Genomic DNA, 15,860 nt, shown 5'->3' with positions numbered 1-15,860 from the left:
CAAAATCTCGCTGTTTTTTGCGGAGTCGGGGCGTCTCTGGCAGGTTAGGTCAGGTTGGGTCAACACGTTGACTTAATTCAGTCAGCGTTGACCAATCAACAAGTATTGCAATGTGTTGGGGCATTCTGATGTGTTGATTCCATATCATTTCTCTGTTTCTCAAAAATTGATCGTTTGAACATAGTTTCATAATTGACCATCACTTGAATTTGTAGTAGGCAAAGATCCGACCGTTGAATCATTATGAAATTATAATATGCTATTGTACAAGTAATTTGTTGACTTTGGAAACTTATAGATCGCAAATTCGATGTGCAAATCTTCTGGAACAAAAATAATTAAGGTGGTTGACTTTAGCAAAAACCACTTGATTTAGGGTTAACTTATAGGCAACATGTCCCGAATAATTCTCAAATATTGAAGTTAGCATCCCTAGAGGTAGGTAGAGCCTAGTGGGCAAAATCTGTGTCCATCGTCACTTTATTTCAGTGTTCAAAAAATCAGCCTAGGCCGGCGCCTAAGTTATGAAGTGCCACCCTTATTAGGCGGGATTAGGCTGAGTAGACGGAGAAAATCGGGTTTATGAAGAGGATAAAATCTGAAGAAAAAAAAAAGAGTTGCAGAGCAGCAACAACTATGCAAAAAAGATGATGCTATACGGCGTCGTTTATGTTTCTATTGATTTTTTTTATTTGTTTATCCTTTTTTCTCTCTAAAGTTCTGAGCTGACTCCACCACTTCCTGCTAACATTCACCTCTTTCATTTTTATTATTTCATTTTTTGTTCTTACTCCACCATTTTGTTTGCAGAGTCCTTGTATCTCACTATATTTAAGGGACCCGACTTCTCTGCCCTCCCAGTTCCCATACACTCTCATCCCCTCCTATTTTGTGCGGTCACGGTTAAGTCACATCAACATTTTATATTGATTTTTTTATAGGGATAATAAGACAAAAAGCAATAGTGATATAAAATATTGACGTGGCTTAACCGTGACCTCACAAATAGGAAGGGATGAAAGTGTATGGGAACTGGGAGGGCAGAGAAGCCAGGTCTATATTTAAGACCTCACCATATTCTATTATCCTTCTTTCTTTTTCTATTTTAAGACCCACTTTGTCCCACATAAGTATTAACTTAAAACTCTCACATTACATATATGTTCTTCTTCTTAAAAATATCATATATTTAATTAATTTATATGATATATAATAAATTTACTTAAATCCACATAATCTGCTTAGGTCTTCACCTAGACGCCTAGGCGCTACGCCTCTTCTTTATTTTATGGTGAGGTAAAACATTCATTTCTACTAAGTATGGATATCCAAACATTTACGTAAAGTATGTTGAATTTCTCGTATTAAAGATGAACTACGATTGACTTGATCCTTTTACAGTGTACGTAGGTATTCTAACCTGAAAGTTGATGCAGCCATAAGATTAAATAAACGTAAATATTGTATCTGTCACATCCCGACCCGGACCCTCACCACATTCCGGGCTCGACTCCGCCGTAGCACGATATTGTCCACTTTGGGCCCTGATCACGCCCTCACGGTTTTGTTTCTGGGAACTCATACGAGAACTTCGTAATGAGTCACCCATCATAGGATTGCTCTCGCGCGAACTCGCTTAACTTCAGAGTTCCAATGGAACCCGAAGCTAGTGAGCTCCCAAAAGGCATCGTGCTAGGTAGAGATGGGAATATACATATTACATGATCCATTCCCCTAGGCGATGTGGGATGTTACAATCCATCCCCTTAGGGGCCCGACGTCTTCGTCGGCACACTTTCGGCCAGGGATTGGCTCTGATACCAAATTGTCACATCCCGGCCTGTGCCCCCATCACATCTCGGGATCGACTCCGCCGTAGCACGATATTATCTGTTTTGGGCCCCAACCACACATTCACAGTTTTGTTTCTAGGAACTCACACGAGAACTTCCCAGTGGGTCACCCATCCTGGGGAACTCACTTAACTTTGGAGTTCCGATGGAACCTGAAGCCAGTGCGCTCCCAAAATGCCTTGTGCTAATTGGAGGTGGACATGTACAGTTAAGGCTTACAAGATCCATTCCCCTGAGCGATGTGGGATGTTATAGTATCATGTCTCGGAGTTTGAGATAGAACATCGTTGGGAGAGACTCACACAGACTTATTGTTTTTCTGCTTTTTAGATAATTTTGTGGGCTTGTGTGTCTGAGCTTGGTTTTGGGTTTATTGTAAAGAAAAGAAAACTCTGTTAAAATTGAGACTCTCCATTGACTCATGCATTTCATGTTTTATAATTGGCATGGAGTTGAAGTTAAATTGTAAGGTGTCAGATAGTCTATAAAGAGTTTCACTTTAAGAGTCTCCTTAGCATTTTTTTTATATGCAGAAATTCTCTCTTGCACATATTTTTTTCAAGAATTGATGATTGTATTTACTAAAAAAAAAAAAGTTGATTGGACGGTTTTTTATGAAGAATTTGTTTTGTGAGATTATTAAAAAGTTGAGGGTCTGTTTGGTACTTTACTTGAATCCAACTTTTTAAACTCAAAAACAATTTTCAAGTTTTAGGCCTTAAAAACTTGTTTGGTAGAACTATTTTAAAAAACTGAACTCAAAACTAACTAAAAAAATATAGTCTATTATCTAAAACACACAAAAAGTGAGTTTTTAGAGTTTTTAAACTTAAACTCACTTTTTTTTTCTCTCCCTCCTCCCCTCTCAATCCAAATCTATCTCTATTTTCTTCTTTCTCTCTCCCCCTTCTCTTATTTTTACCTTTTTCGTCTTTCCTCCAATCCGCTCTCTTCATTCTCTCAGTTATTTCTCTCACTCCTCTTCCTCTCTATCTCTTCCGCTCCTCTCTCTTCTTCTCTTTCATCCAATCATCTCTTACTCTCTTTTCTCCTCTCTCCTCTTTCGCCCTCGACCCCCTCTTTTTGGATCTCTTTGTTCAGTTTGAGTTGTAAGATTTAAAATTTTTAAATCGCATACCAAACAAGTTTTTGAGTCTTAAAGAAAATTGTTTTCGAGAAAAGTTCTTAAGAAATGTTTTGAGAAATGATAAAAAATTTCAAATAAGATACCAAACAAGCCCTGAGTGTTTTGTGTCCAGTTTTTTAAATAATTTGTTTGTGAGATATTTTTTTATTAAAGCGAAATACTTTTTGTAGTAGAATGTGATGGGAAAAAAAAACAAAAAAGGGTAAATAATTTAAAAAAAAAATATTTATATTACAAATGGTGCCTGAAATTGATTCACACTATTAAGATGATCTCTAAAATTGAAAATCGATTAATGTAGTCCTTGAAAATAGGTGTCGCAAATCAATTTGGTCATTTTCGTCACAATTCTGTCAAAAATTATGTTATATGTAAATGTGGCACATAAATTAGTCCCACAAAATTTACGAGCTTTATCACAAATGGTCCTTGAGTCCTTAAAATAGATGTCACAATCAATATTGTCCTTCCATCACAATTCTGTCAAAAACTTTGTTATACGGTGATGTGAGTTTAATAATTTAATAATTAATTAAAAATGTTGTCATAACACCTTTTTGCACAATGGGATTATCTCAAGGCGGAACTCACCGTTCTCCATGTCACTAAGATCACTAGTGTACATGCTCTCTAAGATTAAGGTTGTGTAGATGTTGATAGCCAAATATTAACAGTGATGTCACATAAGTTGTCGCCAATCCAAGCCATCACAAGGTGGTCTCCATTCTGGCCTAGTTCGATGGAGGATGTAAAGATGGGTGCCTGGAGAAATTTGTTTTTTTTTTTTTGTTGCCCAGAGAAAAGACAGCGAATGCTACCATAGATGGAGGTAAAGGGGTGTGGGTTGGGATCAGAGGTGATTGCGAGACTCGGTTTCTAGGTAGACAACTTTTTTAATTAATTATTAAATTATTTCTAATTTATTTTTAATTTAATTAGACTTATAGGATTCATTCATGTGTCACATCATCACATAATATAATTTTGACAAAATTGTGGCAGGAAAACCACATTGATTTGAGACACCTATTTTTAGGACTACATTGATCAATTTTCAATTTCAATGATCATCTTGATGGTGTGGGCCAATTTCAGGAACCATCTTGATGATGTGGGTCAATTTCAAGAATCATTTTAATAGTGTGGGTCAATTTCATGAACTATCTGTGATAAAAACCACTTATGGGGCCTATTTATATGCCACATCAGCAAATAATAGAATTATGACGAAATTACCACATTGCTTTGCGATATTATTTTTTGGGATTACATTTATTGATTTTCAATTCCATGGACCATCTTGATAGTATGGGTCAACTTTAAAGACCACTTGTGATAAAACCCTTAGAAAAACAAGGTAGAAGATCATGTTTAGATAGAAACACACACACACACACATATATAGGAATCCTTTAATAAGAAGAATCCCCATTTTTCTAAAAAAAATAGGGACATTCTCTTGACCATTGGATTTGACTTTAATGAAATTGTGTGATTGAAATTGTGTGGCTTGTGATTTATTCTTAACCACACAATTTCATTAAAGTCAATCCAACGGTCAAGAGGGTGACCCTATTTTTTTTTTTAAATGAGGATCCTCTTGTTATATATATATATAAAGAACATGCAGCACTGATTAAAGGTAAAATACACTCTAGATTCATATATGAAAGCTAAATACTACACACCAGCCAAACATATGAGAAATTAGTAAAAGGCAAATCAACAAAGAAATCAAATGATGCAAAACCAAATGAATTGTAAGGAAATGAAATCCCATAGAGCACTTGAGAGATGATCGGCGCGCCCTAAACCTGCTACCCTCCGCGACGCTCCTGTGGACCGTTAAATTGAAAAATGGATAAAACGGTCTGGATTACTGTGAGTAATAAGGCAATCAAAACAGCTGAGGCAGACATAAAAGACCAAGGGCTTCTAAAATACTTCAACATAAAACCTGCCCATCGCACGTTCCAAACATTATCGCAGTGCTCGTTCACATCCTTGAATACCTGCTGTAAGTAACTCCCAATGACGCCGAAACCAACATCTTTGCTCATATTGTTGAAGAATTGAGTGAGCTCCTCGTCGGATCCAAGATAATTCTCGATGATGTTCTTCTCAGAGAGGTAGGTTGCATCCGCAGGCCTGCGGATGAGGCAGTTCATGAATGCAGCATAAGTGGTTATGTGCTTGTCGCAATCGATATAACATTGTTCGAATGCAACGAAATTCAGGAGTACGTGGATACTGTAATCGTCTACTATTACGTGCGGAATTTCTAGCACTCCATTGCAGAATCTGATATATAGGAAGTTGGTTGCCTTGCTTTTCTTCAACTTAATTCCCGCTTGATGAAGCTTTTTCACTGTTCCGATCAATTCAACTGACTGAGAAGGATTTTCTCGAGGAGGATCACGAATACCGGTGGCAAAAGTCGAGTGAAATAAATCGAGTAGATGTACTCCGCCTACATAGAAATATCGCTCCAAGACCTTGTCCGATCTTTGTTGCACTACGTAGTTAAAGAATTTTAAAGCAGCCTTGCCAAGGGGCGGACACGGATAAGTATCCTCTCTTGAAGGTTCCGACATATCAAATAACTGTTGAAGAACGAAAAAAGGAATTTGGTTTTCTAGCCGAAGAAAGTCTAGCCTGAGTTGAGGCAATATCCATTCCGAGCTAAAGATGGTGTCATCCAAGTTTGCTTCAAAATATTCAAATCTGGAGAAGACTTCGATAATGAAGAGACCATCTAGTACCATCATCTCAACGAGCTCGATTTTGCTCAAGTAGTTGAGGGTCTCAGAATAGCACCCTCGTATCTTTTCCTCATCCAAAGCTACAACCTGCAAGTAATCAGCGAGTTTGGGGCCAGTTGATGGTGTTCGAGCAAGTAAGTCGCGAAGATATCTCCATTTGTGTTGCTGCATCATCTCCAGATGTTGGCAACCGCGGTGATATGGGCCGATGGAGACTATATGCGGGTGGTAGTGCTTGCTGTTGACTTCGACCAACAATTGAGGTACTTTGAAGATGCAGCAGGATTCCCTACCAGCTGATGGGCTGAGTAGCCAATCTGTTTTCTCGACTGACTCAAGACGTTCCACCATTGACGACATCAGCTGAGTTATATTAACATCGTCTGGCAATGCAATTTGACTGACCACATCCGGATCATCTCTTCCTCCATTGTTTTCTGATGAGAAACTCGATGTTGAAGGTGAGGTCATTGTAGGCTCACAAATTTTTGGATTTGTTATTCTCTCTTGTCTCTTTGATAAATAAGGGATTTCAAAAGTTGTAAAAGCAGCAGCATGGATGGATTTATGTGGAAGCTTCCTTATATTTTCATAAAGACAAAGCAAAAAACGAAGTACAGATGAGATGGTTTTGTGCCTCTGCCCTCTGTCACAGGTGACATACCACTGTGATTTCCAAATTTATGGGTACTGTGACATCTTTGTATAGTTGAAGCTGCTAAGTATTGGATTGCATCTGTTTTTTTAAAAGAAGACAGTTACTTGTACCAGAAAAAAGTGGTGAATCGAGAAAGTTGTAAGGAATGGATATGTGATCAGTTGATCTTCTTAATGAGTCGAATTCTTGATTTTCAAGTATTAAGTTACAGATTGTAATACAAGACTCACACAATTTTTTTATTCAAAAATATGTTAGTAAACGAGAAAAAAGTCATGAACCGGTACAATCTAATACTCGTTCCAGGTCAGTAAACATGACATAATTTCAAATAAATTTCTATCAGACTTGAAGATAAACGAAGAAGCAATCGTCTCAAGGGTTTGCCTCTTCCCAACTAAAGGCAACACTGCACGGAAATTCCTTTTGTTTTAACTTTCACTTTTTTTTTTTTTCTTTTTTTTTGTCAAACGGTAGATTTTGTTAGATTAGCCACCGACAGAATTTGAACCCATGCGGTTATACAATGACTCATTATCTTTCCACTACTATGGTAAAGAGCCACATTATTTGATTCTATATTCTCTTTTTTCTTTTTCTTTGTTTGTTTAACCCTGTAAGATTGTGGAAGATTTAAGAGGGATTTCCTATTTTATTGGGGGAATTAATCGAAAAATAACAGTGACAGTGTTCGAACTGCATGCATGACAAGCCAAGTGGTTATGAAACGGGTTATTAATTATTCAAAATCACAATAAAGCATGAATTTGTCACAAATAAGTAATAAACTGTTACAAATGGCTAAAGACGGCGAAGACCTAATGTTACAGCTTCCTAGTATTGACATTAGAGGACGTTAAACCGTGGCTAAGATAGCATTCACTCCTTCAGACTTAGCCTTGCACTTTGAACCTTCACCGAAAGCTTCGACTTCTGCTCTTCCATATCTCGTAGAACAGCAAGCAGATTTGCACGATAAACTTCACAGCGTTTGTTGGTGTCCTCCAACTCAGCAGACAATTCGCGGATTTTCTTTTCCTTCTCATCCTGATGAAAATAATGTGTATGGATGAAAATAATAAGTAAACAGAAATAACAGCGTAGTATTTCACAATCATACTGAAAACACAACCGCAAATTATGTCATGCACGGATTCTAAATATCATAATTCAAATCTGGTCCTCTCTGGTTACAGTCGTGAAATTGACTTTATGAATTACTGTGTTTGTAAGTTTGTAAACAGGGAACACCTAATGATGCATTATTTCTTGGTTTGTACAGTTCAACAGCTACATGTGCCTAAGCTACTGAAGAAGCAAATAATTCAGAGAATATATCCACAATTTCCAGATTCATGAGAGGCAACACAAGACATTGCACTTCTCAATAATTCTATTCCATGTTCAGAAACTTCCCAAATGACCCCAGTGTGTGTGAGAGGAAAGGAAGATATTCTCGTCAACAAGAATTATAACCAGAACAACACCACCACCAACAACAACGATAAATATCAATATTAAATTGAACAGATCAGGTTGTGAAGTAGGAGAACTCACCGTGGATTGATACCCTGCCATTTCATTCGCTTCAGTCGCAGGAATTTCTTGGCTACCTCCATTGGCAAGGGAACTACCCTGTGTAGCTCCAGAACCTTTATTCTTCGTAGCAGCAACTTTCTTAGCAGCTTCCTGTAGAGCATTCATCGCTACATTGTATATGTGGATAGACCTTGCTCCCTCTTCTACATATTTGATTGCTTCCTGACGTAGATTGTTATACCTAACTGTTACAGACTCTCGAGAATTGCTTGGCGATTCAGAAGCACGTTCATCCAGCATAGCTCCGCCAGCTCCACTCTTGGCATTTCTTGTCCATCGTTTCAATACATATTGAGGAGGAAGTGTGAGAACATTCTTTGCTCTAAAAACTGCCAGTATGTGCCTACAGATTATCCCTGAATATTCAAACATTTGACAACTACAACTAGCTTTCATCTCAAAGGAATTGAAACTAACAGCATGAGCTTTGTGGTCTTCTCCAAATTTGGCCACTCGATAGGTGGCAACAGTTCCTGAGTCATCAATTTTGGTTGCAGGATTTGCCATGGTCTCAACCAACTCCTCCTGGAACTTCTTAAATATTCTCCTTGTATAGAGGTTTGCAGCTTGTTTTTCCATAGGAGACGGTGTCTTGAGAACTGGCATAGTATTAGTAGTGTCATAATCTGCTTTTAATTCCATTTCATGCCAACTAACTAAAGCTTTCTCGTACTGCTTAATCAAAACCTGCATGGTAGTGGATGCATTCACATACCCATCAAAAAACAAGGCTAACCTTTCACTTCCCTCACTTACAGCAAACTCTCCAAAAAAGGTGTCCTTCATGTAAACCGGGACCCACTGTTGCCTAGCATTGTACATGGATTGAAGCCACTCATTATCCATGATGTAGTATCTTCCGAGCAATGACTGCCAACGTGACTCAAACTCATCAATTGTCTCACTCTCATTGACACACTTCTTAAACTCAGTTTCGAAAGTAGGATGAGAATGATACAGCTGATCCAACTTCTCTTGTGTTTGTTTAAATATGGCCCACTTACAGAAGCGATGGCGGGTTTCAGGAAGAATTTGCGCAACTGCAACTTGCATGTGCCTATCTGGATCAGTAGTGATAGAGACAGGGAAGCGTCCAGCCATTGCATGAAGCCAAGTTTGAAATAGCCATACGAAGGAGGACTCAGACTCATTAATAATTAACGCACAGCCAAACAACACCGGCTGACCATGATGATTAAATCCGGAGAATGAGGCAAACGGTACCCTGTAGCGGTTTATCCTATACGAAGTGTCAAATATAACAGCATCACCAAAATATGTATAGTTCATCCTGGCTGTTGCGTCCACCCAAAATATATTACCATTAGAGTGATCACTATCACTCTGAACTGCAAAAAAGAAAGCAGGATTGTCTGCCTGCATTCTTTTTAGATAGTCCAGAACATGCTGACCCCCACCCCCAAGGGTCCTCTGTCTGATGCCACTCATGTAGCTTCTCAAATTAACTGTACCCCATGAGGGGAAAAAAATGTCAGAAATGGTTCCACCAAAGGCCATTGTTAAACATGGAAGGTAACTCACACAAGCCAAGGTTCAAAACCTCAAACTGAAACTAAAGCATGGTATCAAACAACATCAGTGCATTTTCGCTAAAATTAAATGCCAAGCATCGTATATGCGATCATCATGACCAGGCTCATCCCGACATTGTGAAAGTGTTCCATCCCTAATAAATTCTTACATGAAAGTCTTTAGCTTTATTTACTAGAACAATGCCATGATTCCGCTATTATTTATATTGCGTGTAAAAAGGCCTTATTGGCCTGAAAATTATTCGAAACTTTAACACATGGTTATAAGAAGGGAATTGTTCAATCAGAAAAACTTCAACACACTCCAAACAGTCCAAAACTTTGAAATTGTCTTCAACCAACACCATTAACATTGCAGTTTACTAAAACAGGAAAAGTAAAATCTTTACCAGTTAACACCAACCCACAAACTACTTCACAGAGAGAGAGAGAGAAGAAACTGTAAATTTGGTGAAAATAGGCAATTGGGTAGTAAAAAAGAAGGATGCTTTAGCATTTAGGAAGCTGAAAGCCTGCAACTAATTGGGTGCCCACACCCACACTTATCAATTTACACATGAATTTGGATTTTGAATCAGTTGGGCTCAAAATAAATTGAAGAGAAATCCGGAAGACGATGAACAAATTGAGGCAAAATTATATGTACTGGGGAATTGAGACTCACCCAAAACGGCAATCGAGCTCTGCTGCACGGAATAGTGGGTCTTCGTCAAAATCAAAGGCAAGTCCCGATCGCCGCCGTCCTCTGGCGATTGTGTTTCTTAAGCGTTGAGAGTTGAGAGTGATAGAGAGGCCCGCCTAGGCGCGCTGCATAAAGCTCCATTTTTAGTGAATACTGATATCTTTAAGTGGAATTTTATTTTTCATGGAATTTTTTTATTGGATTTTTTTTTTTTTTTAATTAAAGAGAGGAGTCTCTAATACAGTCATTTCCAGTACGATCAAATAAAAAATAACTTCGATCAATAACGGGGTAAAGACCTCTTCCAAATATAATGTCCAAAGCATCGAATAGCCAATATTAATAATTACATCACTTAGTATTACGTTCTAATAATACTATTTTTTATTATAAAATAAATTATAAGTCCGACTATCTTTTTATATATATATATATATATATATTAAAGACTTTTACCCATTTTCTCAATATAAAGCTCATTTAGCCTCCATGAGTAACCATAGTAGTTAGTTGTGTTAATTGAGGTGGTGATGGTGGTGGTGGTGATGATGGTGGAGTATTCATGAGTATCCATTGGAGAGAGGATTCTTGCTCAATCCTCTTTGTGAGAATCTCGGGAATCCTCCAATCACATTCGTTCATCGTACATCATACAACAATCGTTAGGTATTATTTATATTCAATTTTAAATAAAAAAAATTATAATAATTTCTAACTGCCCAATGTGCAATGAACGAATGTAATTTAAAGATTTACAAAATTTTCACAAAAAAGATCCGACGAGAACTATCCATTGCCCCATCTTGGGGCTGAACTTGTCCACGCGGCACGACCTAAACTGTACCACCACGGGTGGAGCCATAGGTGGGCTCGGGTTACACACTAGACCACGATTTGTTATTTTCTTGCAGGGTAAAGTAAGGTAATTTGTATTAAAACCGGGAAGGTTATGCCGAATTCCCAATAGAAATTTGTGTTTTTCTTTTCTTTCTTGTTTAAAGAATTAACCTGTAATATTTTGTCTCTCGAGTCATCATGCATAAAATAACTTCGTCACCTTTTAGGTGTGTCAAACCTTCTTCATCCGACATCACTCGTGTCAACGTGACAACTTTTTAGTAACTTACCCCACTTGCCCGACCAAATAACGCCTTTACCAAAAGTTCTCCCATCGAACATTGTTCGAACCCCCTCGAGGCTCCTCCAACAATGCTCGAACTCGGTTGGAGTAACACTTGGTTGTTTTTAGGATGGAAGAACATAACATTCCATCCTCACTTTCCCAGCCACCCGAACTCAAGCTTTCAGTTTCGGTGTCATACTGCACCGTACTGCTCTCAATGCGAAAGAAAGGTGATAGCTGACAATCGGCACAATACCAAATAATCAGCAAACTCCAAATAAGCTCAACGAACGAAACTGTATACACATGTAAATCACTACCGAAGCAAAACGGGACAGCAAAAGCCTAAAGATCCAAGCACGAATAGTAAACAAACTGTTTGTACAGATATACTCCAATGAAAATGTATTAACCTTTCTAACAGAAACTGCAGTCAATGGATTCTGTTCACAGCCAATTTGCAAGGATGAGTAGAAGATGACTTGTCAACTCAAGGATGAATTTCCCTACAAGCTTATATGAAAACTTAAAATTGAAGGTGTTATTCGACGGCACAGAAAATAACATGTTATTATTACCTTCGACTACAACCAATAGACAAATGAGAAAGTATATATACACACACACACAATGAAAAAAAAGCTACCAAAGCATTTCCATACCCTGATGAACCTTTCAGCTCTGATATCTGTCTTCTTGTGCAACCCTTCATACAACGATTTTTTCCTCCTACAAAGTTACCGTTGCTGACTTGTAGATCACAGGAATCACAACCCATAAAATGTCAGAAACAATATAAATCGGTTTAAAATAACATAACTATTAACTGATAATGAAAAGAAAACAAGTCTAATGAATCTGCCAATATAAGATTTACATGTGAGGTATCAAGCCTGTCATGAGTCAAATCCACAGCCAAGATCCATAATCTACAATATGGACCCTGCCAATTTCCCACATAAGTGGAGCTTATTTTCCAATTGATCTTATGTCAGACGCAAGGACAACTACCTGCATAGAGTTCGGATCCTACAACTATAAATTCATAGCATATGCATCTACAAAATTTGTGGAAACATAGCACAACTTTCACAGACTTCCAATTCCACAGCATCCATAAGTGAAGGAACAGCCTTATCCACATTGTGAAAGTACACTGACTAAAAAACAATCAAAATAAAAGATAAGTACATGAGACTATATTGCACCTTTATAGGATTAGGCCGTCTTTCATGCCAATTTTAATGTTTTGTACTTTAATTGACAACTGTAACTTATGATCCTCTATATCTTTCAAAACTGAACGCAGGTTAGCCCGGTAAACTTCACATTTCCGCTTTGCGCACTCCAGCTCGTTCGTAAGTTCTCGGATTTTTTTGCCCATGTCATCCTGCACAATAACATCCATTAGAACAAAGTTACAGCAGGCTTGAACAGATCACATATGCAAACAGTCCAAATAGCATTCCATTAGTCAAATTATGAGGCAAACATCAGCAAAGAAAGACTCTGTCAACGCAGAACACTCCATCAAAGGTATAAATATAAGGCTAAGGCCTTAATAAAAGTAATCAAATAAAGAAAATCGGGAAATGGTTCTGACCTCAGACAAATGTTGTCCAGAGCTTCCTTCATGATCCCCACTAGCACAACGTGCTGCCCGACTTGCTCCACCAGCCAAACTCCCCCTGACATGCCCATTGAGCATGGCTTTCCCCTCATTCTTTATGGCATGAGCTACTTTTTTTGCAGCTTCCTTCAAAGCTTCCACTGCGATGTCATAAGTTTCTGAAGACCTTGCTCCATCTACAAATTTAAAAGCCTCATGACGTAGGGTATTGTACCGCACAGTATGAGATTCTAGATAATTGGTATATACATCACTAGAACGTTCTTCTAACATGACGTTGCTCTTGGCATTTCTAGTCCATCGTTTCAATATGTAATGGGATGGGAGCGTCAGCACATTGGTCACTCTAAAGACTGCCAATACATGTCTGCAAAGAAGACCTGAAAACTCAAACATCTGGCAACTACAAGTTGCCATCATCTCCAAAACATTAAGCTTAACATAATATGCTTTATGGTCTTCCCCAAACTTTGCTACTTGATATGTGATGATCTCCCCATCATCATCACCCTTAGATGCCGTGAAAGTTAGTGTTCCAACTAGCTCCTCTTGAAACCTCATAAATATCTTTTTTGTGTAAAGCTCAGATACTTGCTTTTCCATTGGAGATGGGGTTTTCAAAACCGGGGCAGTGTTCATAGTTTCAAAGTCTGCTTTCACTTCCTTCTCATTTCGACTCTCTAGAGCTTTCTCATAAAGCTTAAAGAATTGGCTCAAATTTGTTGAAGCATTCACATATCCATCAAAATATGAGTTCATACTGTCACTTCTTTGGGTAATGGACATTTCTGCAAAAAAAGTGTCCCGCAGATAAACAGGGACCCACTGCCTGCGAGCAGAGTATACCATTTGAATCCATTCATGATCTCTGAGACTGTATTTATCAACAAGAGACAACCAGTAAGACTCAAATTCTTCTATGGACTCAGTCAAATTAACACACTTGTGAAAGTCTGCTTCAAAAGTTGGATGTTTAAGAAACACATGGGATAGCTTCTCCTGGCATTTCTTAAAGACGTGCCATTTGCAGAAACGGTGCCGGGTCTGTGGGAAAACCTGCTTGATGGCTGACTGTATCACGGGATCATGATCAGTGGTAATTGACACTGGGGGGCAGCCTGACATTGCCATAAGCCATGTTTTGAACAGCCAAACGAATGATGCTTCAGATTCATTTATCAGAAAGGCACAACCAAACAAAACAGGCTGTCCGTGATGGTTCACCCCTGTGAAAGGTGCAAAGGGCAAGCGGTACCTGTTAGACCTGTAGGTAGTGTCAAAAGTAACAGTATCACCAAAGTAACTATAGTTGATCCTTGCCTTTGGATCAGCCCAAATGACATTTCCCATGGACTTATCGTCATCGCCCCGCACGGCATAGAAAAAGTTCTGGTTATCAGCTTGCATTTGTCTCAAGTAATCCAAAAGCATCTGAATGTCCCCATCTAAGCTCTTCTGGCGATTATTCCTCATGTAATTCCTACAGTCTACCTCTGTAAATCCGACTTTGCTTATCCCACCATATTCCTTAATCAGCGCTGACATAATCCTCCTGGGGCCCATTCCAGCAGCCTGCAAGGTATCAATCAAAGTCTTAGCAGGACCGGATATTTGCCTGTGAGAACGAAGACAATGCACCTGATCAGGCGGAACCAACTCATGATTATGCTCCTTAACAAAACCAGACACCACCCATCTTCCCGAATCTTGCATCTTCACAGAAAAGGATGCTTTGCACCCTACTCTAGTGATAGTCCGAGGGCGCTTGATCTCCCTATCCTTGGTGCGCTTCTCATTCAAATTCCGGAAACCCTCTTTAGCACAAACAAACTGCCTCTGTATGATTGCTCCATCGCGCCTGGAACGACGTGAGGAACTGACACGAGTACTGAACCCAACACGCCGCGCATACGAATTGTAAAAGGCCTTGGCAGCCTCTTCAGACTCAAATTCCATGCCATCATATGGCTCAAGGTCCAAGAGATCCCCCTCAGGCAAGTAAATTTCACCACCACCGAAAACAATACCACTGCCACTGCCAGTGGCACTTCCCATAAGAGGACTATCAACCATTTCCTCATCATCAACAGGATGCTCAATGTCTACAAAATCATCGTCCCCATCTCGGCCTCCCCCTCCTCCCAACCCAATATCAAATTCAATCACCTCGTTATCCATGTCAAAGTTTCAAACTGTTTCAGATCAATTCCAATAGAATTATCTCAAGCCCCCAACCTCACACTGACAGTGCTCTATTCTGTGCAATTATAAAATGGGTATTATGTACGTAAATATAAATACGCATAAATAGAATCACTGATACATAAATAGGTTCAAATCAGTCTCAGTTCCTCTACAATTTTAGCGGGAAAAAAATGAAATTTCAAAGTAAATTCTAACAAAAATGCAAAAATCTATGGAAAAAAAGAAGAAGAAAAAAACTGACCCTGAAAGAGTGAGACTTTCACATAGTCGTGTACTGCTGAGAAAGTGAGCTCTGGTGGATCTTCAGCAATATTCAACCTTTAGCTCTAGCCAATGGAGTGAGAGACAAAAATGGCAAGTTTTAATTAGGGTTTTCAGAATGGCAGAGAAACCCTAGAATCCGGTTCAAATTTGAGTGGAATTGGGGATTGGGTTTAGGGTTTTGGATTCAAATCGATTGAATTGAAGGAAAATTTGGGAAAAAATGATTAAAAAATTGGGAGAGATGGTGAAGGCGAAAGAGGGACGGGAGCTTGAGATGGGTGGGTAGGCTGTTCGTATACTATTCTTACCCAGTTCCTGGGGTTTCGATCAACTAGGTCATCCGTCAGTTGCGTGAACGCTTATGTACCGTTAAGATTATTTGAT

The 15,860-nt window shown here is 38.8% G+C and overlaps 3 protein-coding genes across 9 annotated transcripts; all 3 read right to left on the bottom strand.

Annotated features, from left to right (window-relative positions):
* Positions 1 to 4,636: 4,636 nt before the first annotated feature.
* Positions 4,637 to 6,236, bottom strand: LOC126585445 (UPF0481 protein At3g47200-like). Its single transcript, XM_050249887.1, has one exon. It carries the CDS (start codon positions 6,231 to 6,233, stop codon positions 4,818 to 4,820), a length of 1,416 nt encoding a protein of 471 aa, XP_050105844.1. The 5' UTR covers positions 6,234 to 6,236; the 3' UTR covers positions 4,637 to 4,817.
* A 901-nt stretch (positions 6,237 to 7,137) lies between these two features.
* Positions 7,138 to 10,410, bottom strand: LOC126585444 (protein FAR1-RELATED SEQUENCE 9-like). Its single transcript, XM_050249886.1, has 3 exons — positions 10,237 to 10,410; positions 7,978 to 9,485; positions 7,138 to 7,467 (listed from the first exon to the last, which is right to left on the bottom strand). The coding sequence occupies exons 2-3, from the start codon at positions 9,466 to 9,468 to the stop codon at positions 7,300 to 7,302; spliced, it is 1,659 nt and encodes a 552-aa protein (XP_050105843.1). The 5' UTR covers positions 9,469 to 9,485; positions 10,237 to 10,410; the 3' UTR covers positions 7,138 to 7,299.
* A 757-nt stretch (positions 10,411 to 11,167) lies between these two features.
* LOC126585443 (protein FAR1-RELATED SEQUENCE 5-like) lies at positions 11,168 to 15,820 on the bottom strand. Of its 7 annotated transcripts, none has more exons than XR_007610504.1 (6): positions 15,454 to 15,820; positions 12,981 to 15,264; positions 12,586 to 12,767; positions 12,040 to 12,123; positions 11,791 to 11,902; positions 11,168 to 11,614 (listed from the first exon to the last, which is right to left on the bottom strand). XR_007610504.1 is itself a non-coding variant. In XM_050249884.1 (4 exons), exons 2-3 carry the CDS (start codon positions 15,183 to 15,185, stop codon positions 12,588 to 12,590), a joined length of 2,385 nt encoding a protein of 794 aa, XP_050105841.1. In that variant the 5' UTR covers positions 15,186 to 15,264; positions 15,454 to 15,820; the 3' UTR covers positions 11,631 to 12,123; positions 12,586 to 12,587. The 7 variants fall into 7 exon arrangements, 1 of the variants encoding a protein (XP_050105841.1); XR_007610505.1 differs by having other exon boundaries at positions 11,791 to 11,890; XR_007610506.1 differs by having other exon boundaries at positions 11,791 to 11,883.
* Positions 15,821 to 15,860: the final 40 nt, after the last annotated feature.

This window comes from Malus sylvestris, chromosome 10, assembly GCF_916048215.2.
Source record: "Malus sylvestris chromosome 10, drMalSylv7.2, whole genome shotgun sequence".
Classification (NCBI taxonomy): domain Eukaryota; kingdom Viridiplantae; phylum Streptophyta; class Magnoliopsida; order Rosales; family Rosaceae; genus Malus; species Malus sylvestris.
Note: the sequence above shows the minus strand (reverse complement) of the source record. Positions and strands in the feature narration are given on the sequence as shown.